Genomic DNA, 14,189 nt, shown 5'->3' with positions numbered 1-14,189 from the left:
GAAAAAACGACGAGTTATCCGGCTAAGAGGGCGAGATATTGACCAACCAGATAACTCGTCTTCAAAACAGAACCACTAGTGGAGAGAATACCGACGGAAAAGAGTTGAATCCCATACACAACCGCATGAAAGATTACTTGATGGAGTCATGAAAGATTATTTGATGGAGTCGCTAAGAGGGCGAGAAGTAATAGGTGAACACTGGTGAAGTTTCATCACGCAATCGGTGTTGAAGTCAGAATTTTGGTGAGAAATAGCGACATGAGAAGAACTTGCCATGGAGAGCCTTGGCGATAACACCAAAAAGAATGACACTACGAAGATGGTCAAGAAGGTCCTCGAGAAAGAGTGATGATCATCCATTGAGGAGAAAGAGAGCGGTTCAAGTTTGGTGCCAGAAGTGGTCACCGAGAAGAGACCAATAAGGAGAAAGGAGACTTATGGTTTCACGTCTTCATTTTTAGAAAAGTAAATTTGGGCCCAGTGGTTATTAGACTCAATAAAGGGGAAAAAGATGAAAAAAAAATAATGGGCTCATAGTTTGAGCTGGAATGGAACGAGAATGGTCTTAAGATGGCTCCTGGATACGAGCTAAAATTGTCTAAGATGGCTCTTAGATACGAGCTGAAACTATCTAAGAGGCTCCTAGATACGAGCAAAAACTGTCTAGATTAGCTCCACGACAAGAGTCAAAACAGTCCAAGATGGCTCCTGGATATGAGTTAAAACTATCTAAGATGGCTCCTAGATACGAGCTAAAACTGTCTAGGTGGCTCCTGGATACGAGCTAAAACTGTCTAAGATGGCTCCTAGATACGAGCTAAACTATCTAAGAGGCTCCTAGATACGAGCAAAAACTGTCTAGATTAGCTCCTCGACATGAGTCAAAACTGTCAGAATTAGCTCCCAGACACGAGTCAAAACTGTCTAAATGAGCTCCTCGACAAGAGTAAAAACTGTCAAAGATGGCTCCTGGATACAAGTTAAAACTATCTAAGATGGCTCCTTGATATGAATTAAAACTATCTAAAATAGCTCCTAAATATGAGTAAAAACTGTTTAGACAAGCTCCTTGACACGAGTTAAAACTGCCAATAAAAAATTGAAGAACTCCTTGACACGAGTTAAAACCGTCAACAGAAAATTGAAGAACTCCTTGAAAGGAGTCTAAACTTTCAATGAAGAAAAATGAAGCAGCTCCTCAAACTTGAAAATTGAAGATCATGCAAGTTAAGTATCGAAATATTCGATTCTCAACTTGAGGGGGAGTGTTGGAATGGAATGAAGAAATCAATTAAGAGAAAATTAAGGAACCATGACAGTCAACTCAAGAAGCTTTGAAGATGTTCTTTGCAAATTGAGTATCGGAGATCCCACTACTCAATTTGAGGGGGAGTGTTAGTAAAAGAAAAAGATATTAGCTTGGAGATCAAGAAACGTGTTAGCTTGGAGGATAAGAAACATATTAGCTTCGAGGCTAAGAAATACATTAGCTTGGTGCCTGAGAATACTTGGAGCACAAGTTTTGTAATACCCTATATAAGGGTGTCCTATTATTGAAGAACCAATCAAGCCATCTATCAAAATGTAGTCTTCAAAGTTCTTCGATATTTTTTTAATTTTAGTATTTACATTTCCGCATTTCAATTCTATTATTCAACATGGTATCAGAGCGGGCCGACTGTGGGTCAAATTTAACTGACCTAGCAGTATATCTGGGCCGAAATCGAAAAAATATTGACCCAACAGTATATCTGGACTTAAAAGTTTGGGCCAAGTGGTCCAACCGATCGGAAAAAAATTGGGCCGATTGTCCAATCGATTAGAAAAAATCCAACCCCTCCAAGGTTCACCTTGAAGGGTTTGAGGGAGGGTGTTGGCAATTGAAAATAAAAATATAACATATAACTGTTCCACATCGGTGTCAAGAAAAAACTGAAACTAGTATATAAGTCTCATGAGCCTCTCCTCCAATCACCAATTGGTTTTAGGATGGAACCCATGGATTTCTATCATTAATTTTTGTGTCATATCATTTATATTCATATTTTTATGAGATGGAGAGAGTACTCACTCAGTCCGCCATTAGGAGTCTCATTTATGGGCAACACGGGTTTTAAGAAATGTTAAGAAAAGTGGGTGGAAAAAAAATAGTGGAATAGCGGTCTCATTTGTATATATATTAGTTTTAAATAAAATGTGAGTGTAATGAGTTGTGGAAGATGGGACATATTACCATTTATGGTAAAAGTGAACGAGACTTCCCTTCGTGGACAGACCAAAATAAAAAAACGGGACTCCTATTCGCGGACAGAGGAAAAGGAGTATAAAAATAGTACTGATGTTTTACTAATATTTTTAATCAACTTTTCACTATATTTATGAAAATTAGCGTCGAGTAAAAGCATGACGCAAACTAGTGGCGTAATTCATAAAATCTAGTGCCTCAAAAGAGCATCTCAGTTTGGGGGTAATGGATCCTGGCGAATAGTACAGCAGGGGCTGCGGTGTATAAAATGCATGAAACGCAGCTATTTAGTTTGATATGAATATTATATGCTTGGCCTTCCATTAATTTTATTGTTAACATTCATTTTCATATGGAGTACTGTGCTTGTCATCTTTAATTTTGGTTTCACGATTAATTATTTTATAAGTTATTTTTCGATAATTATTTAGTAATCATACATGACCATTTTCGTTCTTTCATTAAATCCAATCACAAAAAACAGACTCTCTTTCTATGAATTAAAATAACTTAAAATTTCTGATTATGGACCATTTTCGTTCTTTCATTAAATCCAATCACAAAAAAACAAACTCTCTTTCTATGAATTAAAATAACTCCTAAAATAAATAATTACCGAAATTATATTAAAGAAAAGACACTACTAGTACGGATTAAAATAACTTAAAAAAGTAATTTATGATGAAAGCAAAATTGAAGAAAATGAATGTCTTGCTTTTTTTTTTTTTTTTTTAATTACCAAGGGTATTCATCGGTGGGCTCAATAACTAACAGAAAAATCAATGGAAGGCAAAGAATAGCTACATTTCATGCTTTAAAAGTCTGGGAATTGGACGGGACGAAGTCCAGGAATATCTAGCATCCGGAACCTGTCAGCGGGACCTACATATTAATTTCGCGGCAATGGGGCACTATTATTGACCCGTTTTGCAAGCTGCTTTTTGTTTCTCCTCTCTTATTTCTTTGATCCCTTCTTTCTCCCCCCTTCCTTCACGACCGCTGATCAAACAATCAAAGCTTGGAAGTGTTGCAATGGCAGAGGCAGTGGTGTCGATTGCTCTTGAAACCATCCGCGATTTGCTATTGGAAGAGGGAAGGTTTTTAGCTGGCGTGGCCGATCAAGTGAAGAAGCTCGAGAGGCAACTCAAAGAGATGAAGTGTTTCCTTAAAGACGCTGACAAAAGACGACATGAAAGTAGTACCATCTCCAATTGGATCTCCGAGATCAGAGATCTGGTGTACAGATCCGAATCCGCCATTGAAAGACACGCAGCTTATCAAGTTTATTCAAGGAGAAGAGGCCTCACACAGTTCGTCCGCAAATATTCCTGTATTTTGAAAGATTGTTACTCACTCCACCAATTAGACTCCGAGATTTCACAAATCACATCACATCTTAAGCGGATAAGCAAGGATATGCAAAAAAATGGCATAAAAAGAAGCATGATCATGAATCCACATGGAGAGTGGGAAAGCTCGGGTGGAAACAACATGTCAAGGAAGACTTTCCCCTATTTGGAGATGGGAGATTGCTTCGTAGGCATGGAGGATGAGCTGAAGCTGCTTGTTCATTACCTAGGGAAAGAAACAGAGGATCGGATTATATCAGTGTGGGGAATGGGAGGCTCAGGCAAGACTGCCATTGCCAAGAAGCTCTACAACGAGATGACTGCCTTTGATCTCTCAGCATGGGTTTGCATTACTCAGAAATGTGAGAGTCGATCAGTTTGGGAGGATGTTCTGAGGCAGCTAGAGAAGAAGAGGAGTGTTTCAAGTCTGAGCCATGAGCCACAAATAAGGGCGGAGGTTCCAAGTCTTAGCGACTTTGAATTGATAGAGAGACTATGTGAGATACAAAGAGAGAAGCGATGTCTCATAGTATTGGATGATGTTTGGGAACTTGATCATTGGCGTGAGTTGAAACATCCATTCATTGTCCAAAATTTGCAGAGCAAAATATTGGTGACAACACGGACACAAAAGGTTGCACATATTGGATTGGCGGTGAAACATGAGCTCTTACGTATGGATTCTGCTTTGGAACTACTCAAAAACAAAGCATTTCACTTTGGAAACATTCCAGGTCAGTTCTATATATTATTGTTATTCTAGTAATGTTAAATATCATGTCATCGTTCCTAAATAACAGTTCCAATATAGCGTTAATAGTAGAAACTAAAATTTCTAGTCATGTTAAATAGTAGGAGTATATCTCAAAAAATTAAATTTTACTATATAACTCTCATGATTTAGATAATTTATTGAAGATGAAGAAATACATTAATATTTTTTTTGCATGTTCACACGTTAAAGTAATTATGGTTTTACACATGATTTATATCTAGATATATGGTAAATAGAAAAGATAAAGATATGAAAATTTCGACCCAAAATTATTGAGCTACTACCATATTGATGGTGTCATCAGAACGTGAAGAACATACTAGACGTACATGCAAGTGCAACATATGAGTATATGTATATATGCATATCAACACAAGACATAGTATCAGTTATCACCAATCCTGCACGCCACTCCATCTCATCCAAGTTTCCAATGTGTGGCAGTACGTCTCCAAAAACATGGAATATTAATGACTTAAAGTTAAATGCCTAAAATATCAGTCTAGGTAAAATTAGTATGAATAAGGTTAGACGGTTAGTCACATGACATATTTTATATCCATTAGAATGTTGAATCTAATAATGTAAATACTACTTGTGTCTCCAAAGAATAAGCATTTTGGGTTCGACACGAGTTTTAATGTAAAATTGATAAAGTAAGGGAGATATAAAGAAAAAAAGTAATTAAAGTATTGTTAGTGGGAAATGATCACACCTCATTAAAAAGAAAACAGTTTCTAAATTGGAAAATGCATATTCTTGTGGGACGGACTAAAAAGAAAAAAGTGCATATTCTTCTGGGACGGAGGGAGTAGTTTTTAGCTCTTATTTTTAACGTGGTTGTAATTTGATTACAACCTTATATAATACAATTAAAAAAATTAGTGGATGATAAATACAATTAAATACTCCATATATTGCATAAAATATTAATTGAACATAAATTAATAGCTAGTGCAAATAAAAGAAATTTGATGTTTTATATATAAGAATACGTTTCAAGTTTATAAAAAAAATTGTTTGTGGTGTAGTAGTGGGTTAAGCTCTTTTATATCTTCAAGAGTAATGGATGAAATCTCACTAGGCAAATTTTTTTTTTAATGTTAAAAAATTTAAAATTGGTTCAATCAACTAGCAGTTCAAGATCAAACTGGCCAATTTTCCGATTTGCAGCAGCTCATTAGTTCACAGATTTAAATGTGTGAATTGGACCCAAAGAAATCTCGATTTGTGGCCTAACTGCCAGGTCCAGTGAGGTTTTAAAAACAGTGATTAGTGGTATGCTTATTATGGAGAGATCATAAAGCTCCAATAACTCATAAAATATAATGTATCAATAGATTTGAAATTGTCAAAATATCTGGATAGTCGAGCTTATAAGCTGACAAGAAAATTATGAGTAGAGAGAGAAAATCATGAGAAAATATTGTAGAGAAATGAATTAAAAATATATATGTTCTAATACAAGTCACAGTAGAACTATTTTGTAAATTTACTAATGCTTAGAAGGCTATGGAAATTAAAATTGAGTTGCGAAAATCATTTTAGAAGTGCTTATATGCTATCGAAGCCTTATTTTATGGTAGTACTAGTTTATAGAATTATAGGTTGCTTATATTGCCAAATATTTTGAAAGAAATTTTAAGGTCTTTCAACAACTTGTACGTTTGTTTAGAAAAGCTTACAAGTTCAGTCAAATACCTTCTTAGTCAATTGCACTATATATTGAACTGATTGCCATTTAATTCAATATGCAGACTTTGCATTGGAAGATAGATTTGAAAAAATTGGGAAAGAAATGGTGCAGAAATGTGGGTATTTGCCATTGGCAATATCTTTACTCGGTGGGGTTTTGCGAGAGAAAAAAACAATTGTTGAGTGGGAATCAGTAAATGAGCACATCAAAGCAGCCATATATGGAGTTGAAGAGCAGATTGATGGAGTGCTTAATTTAAGCTATGAAAGTCTACCCTATTATTTGAAGCCTTGCTTTCTCTATATGGGTATTTTTAACGAGGACGAAATCATATCTGCTTGGCAACTATATAAGATGTGGATAGCACAAGGCATGATTTCAAATGAGAATATTGGAGACAACGAGGACACTTTAATTGACATCGCTGAGCTGTACTTAAGTGAGTTGGCCTCTAGGTCCATCGTTCAAGTTGAATTTCAGTTAGGTTATGATGTTGCAAATAGAAATAAAAAGTATTGTACATGCAAACTTCATGACGTAGTACGAGAACTATGTTTGAAATTGGGGAAAAGGGAGAATTTTGGTGTGAAGAGTTTGGAGTATCAAGGTGGGAAACTTAGCTCCTTACTACAGGAAGCTTCCTCGGCTATGAAAATACATCATTTGGCTATCCATTTCAGAAGTGAAGTCGAGCATGAGCTTACAGCCTTTTGTGGAAAAGATACTAGCAAGCATGTAAGGTCTCTTCGATTATCCAATTTCATAAAATCGAATGTTGTTGAGTTTCCCCCACGAAGAATAGTTGATTTTCAGAATTACACATTGCTAAGAGATCTAGTTATCATGAGATTCAAATTTGCAGGAGGAAAGTTACCGAGAGGAATTACTAATCTTGTTCACCTTAGACGTTTGTGTTTAGAAGAATGTGAACTTGATAAGCTACCGTCATCCATTGGGAATTTGGTATACCTGGATACCCTTGATTTAACTCTTTCAGAGAATGTTGAAGTTCCAAATGTTTTCAAGGAGATGTTGCGGTTAAAACACTTGATTTTTCCTATCTATGGAAATGGAAAAGTTGGAAGTTATCGAGTAAGATTGGATGAGGGAGTAGACAAGTTGGAGACTCTAGCATACTTAGATAGCAGATTTCACGAATTGAAATGTATGAACAGAATGAAGAATCTCCGACGTTTTTCAGCAAGAATACATGATAATGAAAGCTTGTCAGCTATCTTGAATGCCATTATGAACTTGAACAAGATAGTGGTTTGTTGTGTTGATATCCATGACAGTTGCGACTTAACAAGTGCGCAAATGCTGGAGAAGGCTTTGACATGTCCCAATCTCCATGAATTGAGGACTATGTCTAAGTTAGGGAAGGCGCTATCAGAGTGTGGGAGTGACTTGATTAGCTCGAAACTTAGGTTGTTGGATCTGTTTGGGTCTGAGATTGAGTATGATCCGATGGGAATACTGGGAAAGCTTCCTTGCTTGATAAGATTGCGATTATATTGGGAATCAGTTATTGGGGAGGAGATGATATTTCCAGCAAACAGTTTTCTTCGACTCAGGAGGCTAACTTTAAGAGGCTTGCCAAAGTTGAGGGAGTGGAGAGTGGAGGCAGGAGCCATGCCCCTTCTCTCTAAAGTAAAGATTGCGGACTGTTCTTGTCTAGAGATGGTTCCAGAGGGATTGAGTGGAATTTCTACCCTTCAGAAACTTGTAATTAAACGGATGCCAGAATTGAGAAAAAGGGTAACGCCTTCAGGACATGATTTCCACAAAATCTGCCATGTCTCTTCCATTATCATCGAGGACTAGTTTTCACTCAGGTATCTCATTTCTCACACATTCTTCAGTTTTGACGTGTTTTCTTTGGTTGGAATATTATCCTAAGAAAACGAGTAATAAGAAAATATTGATTTTTTGACAGTATCATAGTAGTATATTTTAGTCCAGTGAAAAAGGAAATGAGGGAGTCTAGAGTTGTTAGTGATCTGGTAAAGGTTGCAAGAGTCTCGGTTTGGGAGGATGTTCTGAGGCAACTAGCGAATCAGAAGAAGAATAAGAAGAGTGTTTCAAGTGTGAACAATGAGCTACAGATAAAGGAGGAGATTCCAAGTCTGAGCAACTCAGAGTTGATTGAGAGACTATGTGAGATAATACAAAGAGAGAAGCGATGTCTCATTGTTTTGGACGAACTTTGGGAACTTTTTCACTGGGATGAGTTGAAGCATCCATTCATTGTCCAAAATTTGCAGAGCAAAATATTGGTGACAACACGGAAACAAAAGGTTGCATAGATTGGATTGGCAGTGGAACATGGCCTTTTACATATGGATGCTGCTTTGGAACTTCTTAAAAACAAAGCATTTCCCCGTGACAACATTCCAGGTCAGTTTTATATTCCCGTAATGCCAATTAACATGACTGAGCTTATTTTGGACGGCTCTTTTGCTCAAATAGCTTATAAATTGTTGCGGGTGGTGCGATGGATGTCTTAGTATCTTTCTTGCCATCGTTGCACATTCTTCTTGTAATAAATTTGATGAGTTACACTACTCGATGCTGCATCTATAAGCTTGCTCCCCTCTCCATCGTCACCCCCTGCCATATTATTTGAAAAAACAGTTCAACTCAAAATCAAGGATAACAACAACACCACACATTATCTTAAACTAAATGCTTTATACAACCTTGTCTTAGTTACTGTCATCAAGATCCACCACCATTCACCAGATCCCTGGACCATTTAATTTATGAATACTGTTTTATAATAAGTACTACTCCCTCCGTCCCAAGGAAGATGACCCATTTCTTGGGCGGCACGAGATTTTATGCAACTTTATTTTGTGTGTTAAATGGAGAGAGTAAAGGAAGAGAGAGAGAGGATAAAGTAGAGATAATGGGATTTCCATTTTAAGTAATGGGTGATCTTGGTTGGGACAAACCAAAAAGAAAAATTGGTCATCTTTAATGGGACAGAGGGAGTATAATATAATATTATACTATGATATCAATGTACATCTATACTATATTGGAATAGTATATGGAACGCCAATTTCATATGAAATTTTCCATATTCAAGCAGAGTTTCCATAAAATAGCAAATGGACGTTTCTTATTGTACCGTTAGTTTATCAAATATGTGTCCAATTAATATGGCATGTGGGCCCTTTAGTTGGTACACCGTACACCACATTATGCCAACTCGGTATGAAAGAGTAATGGAATTTTTTCTTCAATCTTATTCACCAGATTCCTGGACCATTTAATCTCTGACACGTGTATTTCATTCTCCTACTTATTTATTTTAAATTTCATAGACTACTGGATTGTTCACATTTCTCTCCACTACAAAGCTCTGCGTCTCTCTCCATTCTCACACTGTCATCATTATTCAGCAAAGCTGTACTTGGAAATTAAAGTTTCAGTTTAGAGAGAGACAATCAGACAAAGATATTCGGGTGGTAGATTTCGACTAATCTGATCATCATGCCATCAGGTGCGAAGAAGCGAAAATCTGCCAAGAAGAAGGAAAATCGAAATCTGTCTAACAATCACTCTGATTCTGCTCCTGCTCACACTCATGGTTCGTCACTCATTGCTTTTACTGCGCGAAAATCTTTTCAAAATTACTTCTTTACTAATCTAATGTGTGTAGTTCAATGCTTTCTTATTGTGTGCGTATATTCTTGCAATTTTTTTGTAAGTAATAGTACTATATTCTTGAGAGTTGAGTTTGATTAAGCATCATTATTACATTAGCTATTTCTTTAATGTTCCTTGTGTTTGTTGCCTTGGTGCAATAATTGAAGTGGATTCCTAGCTTAGTTGCTAAGTTTTGTTTGTGGGTTTCTGATGATTGGAAAAATGATATCTTTTCCCTTTTCCCCTATCATGATTTGAAATTTCCTATGAACTCACAAAGTAAGATCAAGCAATTAGTTTAAGATAATGTGTGTGTTGTGGTTATCCTTGATTTTGAATTGAACTGTTTTTTCAAATAATATATGGCAGGGGATGACGATGTGAAGCACCAAGATGATGGAGAGGGGAGCAATGTTGGTGAGCTAAGCTCCCCTACATCCGAGGACCACGAGATGCCAGCTGTCGAAGCTGAGGCCGGAGGTGCTTCTTCCATGGAAGGATCAATAGTTGACAATGGGGAGGCAGAGAAGGAGATCAGGATTGAGGATGAGTCGGGCGTAAAACATGGCATCGTTGCCCAAAATGGGGCGAACAGGAAGCCGGATGATGGAGGCTCGTCCTCATCCGGGAGCTGTGGCAGCAGCTCAGATGATGAGAACCGTGGAATCAAGAAAAGGCAAGCTGAGTCTAGCATTGCCTCCGGGGAATCATCAGTGGCAATGGATGATTCTTTGTCTGGAAAGCTAGTTGAGCCTGTTTATGATTCTCAAGCTGCCATCTCTGTGGCTCCTGGTGTTGTTGAGCCTACACTTGAGGAAAATGTGGGGGAAAAGCATGGCACTGTCGAAGAAAGAACTTGCACGTCCGTGGAAGAAGCAGGTATTGGATCTGCTGAAGGCACTCCAAAAACATCTGATCCAAAGGAATATGTTACACAAGAAAATAATACTAGATCACCATCTCCTAGAGTTGATTTAGACGGTGGAGAACAACGCGTTAAAGAATCTGTAGATACTCAGGCGTGTGCTGCGTCTGAGCCTTCGAACACATTCAAGTATTCTTGAAGAAACTTATGCTATAATGATTTATTTGTTTCTACTTTTTGCAGCCATTTCAGAAAACATCGTGGAAGACTTGTTGTGGATTGTTTGAAGTGTTTTCAGTCTGGTGATTAATCAAAGGTAAAATCCCTCCAAAAGCTCAGTATCCTTTGTGTTTGCTGATTCACAATTTGTCACACAAAACAGTTTCTACCATATGATTATGTATATTTCACTTTTTAGTCTAATGGTCGAGTTAAATGGCACCAAACATATGAATGCTTTCCTTTCTGGTTGAGTTAAATGGCACCAGAAATTAAAAATATATACTGTAAGTTTAACTGATAATTATCCTTTTTTGTTTCCTAGATGGTTAAATATATATTTCCAACTAGATAAATGTACTAATGGGTCAATGACAACAAGACCTTTATATTTTGGATAAAATCCCCTAAACTGTTGTAACTGCTATTACAAAACTAGTAATCAGATGGATACAAGACACAAATTTTGTTTTTAGTAGCAGCATCCAAGCACCAAAATATTGAAGAGCGAAACTCATAAGAATTGGGAGCAGTTGGTGCAACATCGACCCAATCTTTCTCAACTTTCTCCACATATGAATTGCAGCCCTCAACGCCTTCAAACTGCAGCTTGTTTACCTGTTTCACCAACTTCCTCAAGAAGCTCATGGACAGCATCACATCTAAATTCTCTTCCGATGCCATGTCTTTGAAGACCTGCAGCCCCACATTTGCTTTGCACGAATCAACAAGGCCGGCTAGGGCGTGGTCGCTCTTGTGTTCTTGGTTGATCTTGCGGACCTGCAGAATATTATGCAAGGACATTCTTCAATCATGGGAGGGGAGGTTCAGAGAGAAAATGCTTGTGATGCAGATGACAAGTATGCACTTACTTGGACGTACTCCACACCCAGTTCGCCTAGTTCATCTAGTAACGAGTCCTGGGACGAAAGCAGGCTGATCACGCCTGCAGATCCGATTGGTCTCTGGAGAAACTCCCATGGTGACTTCATTAGGATTTTATGCTTGCCATCTTCTGCAACTGAGCTACTAACAAGAGGAAGCTTTTCTTCTTCCAGAAACCAGACCTGTTGGGAGATCGAAATGCATCAGCGAAAAAACGCATGGTCATAAGACGCATCACAAAAAACGTATCGCTTCTCCTCAAGATGCATGTAAGTGACTGTAAAAGGTATTGACAGAACTAACCTTCTGGGGGTCAAATGCAAAGTAGTCATGGTCTGAAAAAAACTCTTGGCAATAACTGATTGAACCAGTAGAACCCACCAATAGCAGAGGCACAGCTGAGCGGTCTTCGATCTGCAACCGGAAAGCCAGTGATTTAGATGATATAGCAATCAGTTGCATCAAAGACAACCATATTGGGGTGCTTTCAGCAGATCACATTCATCTCTGTGGCAGTACACACTGATTCAATTATTCATGAATGTCTAAACATCAACTCAGGCAAAATAAGAATGGTTAGTCTCTAATCATCTTCAGCTGGCAATATATGCTATGAATCAATTTTGCCAGAAACACCAACAACTAAAAATACAAAAAAAAAAAAATCAAAGTAGACAAAAATGTGAAGGATTTGTCATAATGATGTTCTCCGAGATTCTCTATAAATCAGTATGCCTAAACAATACCTTAGGAAATCTTGAGTTATCATCTAGCAATGCTTTTAAAAGGGGATTCGCACTTTCATTTCCCTCAGAATCAACAAGATTGTTGTTGGAAGTCCCTTCAGTCCCCTCAATGTCCTCCAATATCAAAACTATTGCAACTTTCCCATTAGAAATCATTTCACATCCTGCTCTTTGTAGTGTGCTATATGGATCAGGCAGTACTCCTGTACCATTTGAACTAGGATTATCAGGTACCTTCAGTCTGTTTGATCTTGGCACCGTGGCCAAAATTTGGTGTAAATCCAGCCTGATCCAAGATGAAGAAGGGATGCATAGATATCACTTATGAGCAGAAGCTTGATTCAAAAATACTGGTAAACAAGGCAATAAGTCTGTGCACTCAAAGTCTAAGCAAGGCAAAAGACAGAAACACAGAAATTGTGTCTTAGTAGTATTTTCTGTTCCAAAATGAATCAGCAATCGTTGAACACTTGCACATAACTACATATAGTCTCAAGCAAGCAAATCATCCATACAAATATTCCAGAGGGTGTGAGCAAGGCCCGTTCATATTGAGAAGACTCATCATATAAAGCTACATAATGAGAGGAGCTGCACCTTGTTGACGGGATTCCAATATTTTCCAGAGCCTGTCGTAGCAATTTTGAATTTACAGTTACTATTTCATTCGCAAGTGAGCTCCTCTGGTCCTTTTCTCCATATCTAAAACCATGAAACACGTGTTGCTGTTCCACTTCACATAGTTTCTTTTTGGCTGCTATCAAGCGTCTTTGGAATTTTTTCCTCTCTTTCCATTCCTGATGTAGCGGGAAATGTTATCAAGTGATTTAAGACAGAGGAAACCAAGTAGCAAGCAAATTCTGTAGAGTTTATGAACTAAGACAAGAAAACGCAGAAAAATAGTATTACATCTCACCAGCTCACGCCTTTCTTTCTTGCTCCTCATATCAGAGCGAATATTTAACTCCAGGAGCCCCTTTGGTGGTGTAATCAACATTTCTCTTTTTTCCATATGACAGTTGGGACAATTTCTTCAACAAATGGAACCCAAACTAATGGGCCAGAATCACCTTCCCCAGTTTTTTCTGTCTGGTCTGGAATCTTTCTAGATGAACTCAGCTTGACATGCAAAAGATCGCTTGCTCCGCTGTTGAATATATTAGCAACAGTTCCAATTGGTTCCCTTGATTCCTGTAGAATCAAGTTTGTTGAATTAATTGTGGCCTATTATTCTTTGGGCTTGTTTTATTTCTGTCTGGGCTGTTGTTTTTCCTTTGACCGAGCCCAGAAGCCCAATCTCTTAAGTGAAAATAGCTGGATTGCTGCCACGTGTCCCTCTCACTCGGATGGTGTTTCCTGACCGTTGGATGGAGGGTTTGTGAGATGTGTGGTTATGAGATGTGTGAGCCGGTTGGTTTGCTTATTCATTCGATACTCCTCTCTCTCTCACTTCTCTCTGATTTCTCTCGACTTCTCCTTTTGCTTCTCTGGTTAATTCTTTGGGGTTACTCACTATTCTTGTGTGAATATCCTAGTGTTGAGTGGAAGGAAGGCAACTGCTTCGGTTGCTTGTGGTGTGAGAACGAGGGTTTCTGATCTAAGGGGTTTCAGTGACCTAATCCGGAGTATAAGGGTGATGCTGTGAAGGTATTGACGGTTTGAGGATAATCTCCAGTCAATTCATCGGTGCTCCCTTGGATTTGGTTCTAGTTGAATAGATCTGGGCTATGTGGCGGGCTCTGAGCCATTTTC

General features: G+C 38.0%; 3 protein-coding genes across 4 annotated transcripts; 2 read left to right on the top strand and 1 right to left on the bottom strand.

Annotated features, from left to right (window-relative positions):
• The first annotated feature begins 3,280 nt into the window (after positions 1–3,280).
• LOC125195433 (probable disease resistance protein At1g58602) lies at positions 3,281–7,892 on the top strand. Its single transcript, XM_048093582.1, has 2 exons — positions 3,281–4,331; positions 6,130–7,892. Exons 1-2 carry the CDS (start codon positions 3,281–3,283, stop codon positions 7,890–7,892), a joined length of 2,814 nt encoding a protein of 937 aa, XP_047949539.1.
• A 314-nt stretch (positions 7,893–8,206) lies between these two features.
• LOC125192013 lies at positions 8,207–11,036 on the top strand. The gene is made up of 3 exons (XM_048089464.1): positions 8,207–8,465; positions 9,577–9,663; positions 10,092–11,036. The coding sequence occupies exons 1-3, from the start codon at positions 8,408–8,410 to the stop codon at positions 10,784–10,786; spliced, it is 840 nt and encodes a 279-aa protein (XP_047945421.1). The 5' UTR covers positions 8,207–8,407; the 3' UTR covers positions 10,787–11,036.
• Positions 11,037–11,195: 159 nt separating this feature from the next.
• On the bottom strand, positions 11,196–13,609 carry LOC125196619 (UDP-N-acetylhexosamine pyrophosphorylase-like protein 1). Of its 2 annotated transcripts, none has more exons than XM_048095209.1 (6): positions 13,354–13,609; positions 13,035–13,234; positions 12,438–12,723; positions 11,995–12,105; positions 11,679–11,873; positions 11,196–11,586 (listed from the first exon to the last, which is right to left on the bottom strand). In XM_048095209.1, the coding sequence occupies exons 1-6, from the start codon at positions 13,447–13,449 to the stop codon at positions 11,242–11,244; spliced, it is 1,233 nt and encodes a 410-aa protein (XP_047951166.1). In that variant the 5' UTR covers positions 13,450–13,609; the 3' UTR covers positions 11,196–11,241. The 2 variants fall into 2 exon arrangements, with proteins under 2 accessions (XP_047951166.1, XP_047951167.1); XM_048095210.1 differs by having other exon boundaries at positions 12,672–12,723.
• Between the last annotated feature and the right edge of the window lie 580 nt (positions 13,610–14,189).

Source organism: Salvia hispanica, chromosome 6 (assembly GCF_023119035.1).
Source record: "Salvia hispanica cultivar TCC Black 2014 chromosome 6, UniMelb_Shisp_WGS_1.0, whole genome shotgun sequence".
In the NCBI taxonomy this organism is placed as follows: domain Eukaryota; kingdom Viridiplantae; phylum Streptophyta; class Magnoliopsida; order Lamiales; family Lamiaceae; genus Salvia; species Salvia hispanica.
This window is presented reverse-complemented; position numbering and strand designations above follow the sequence as displayed.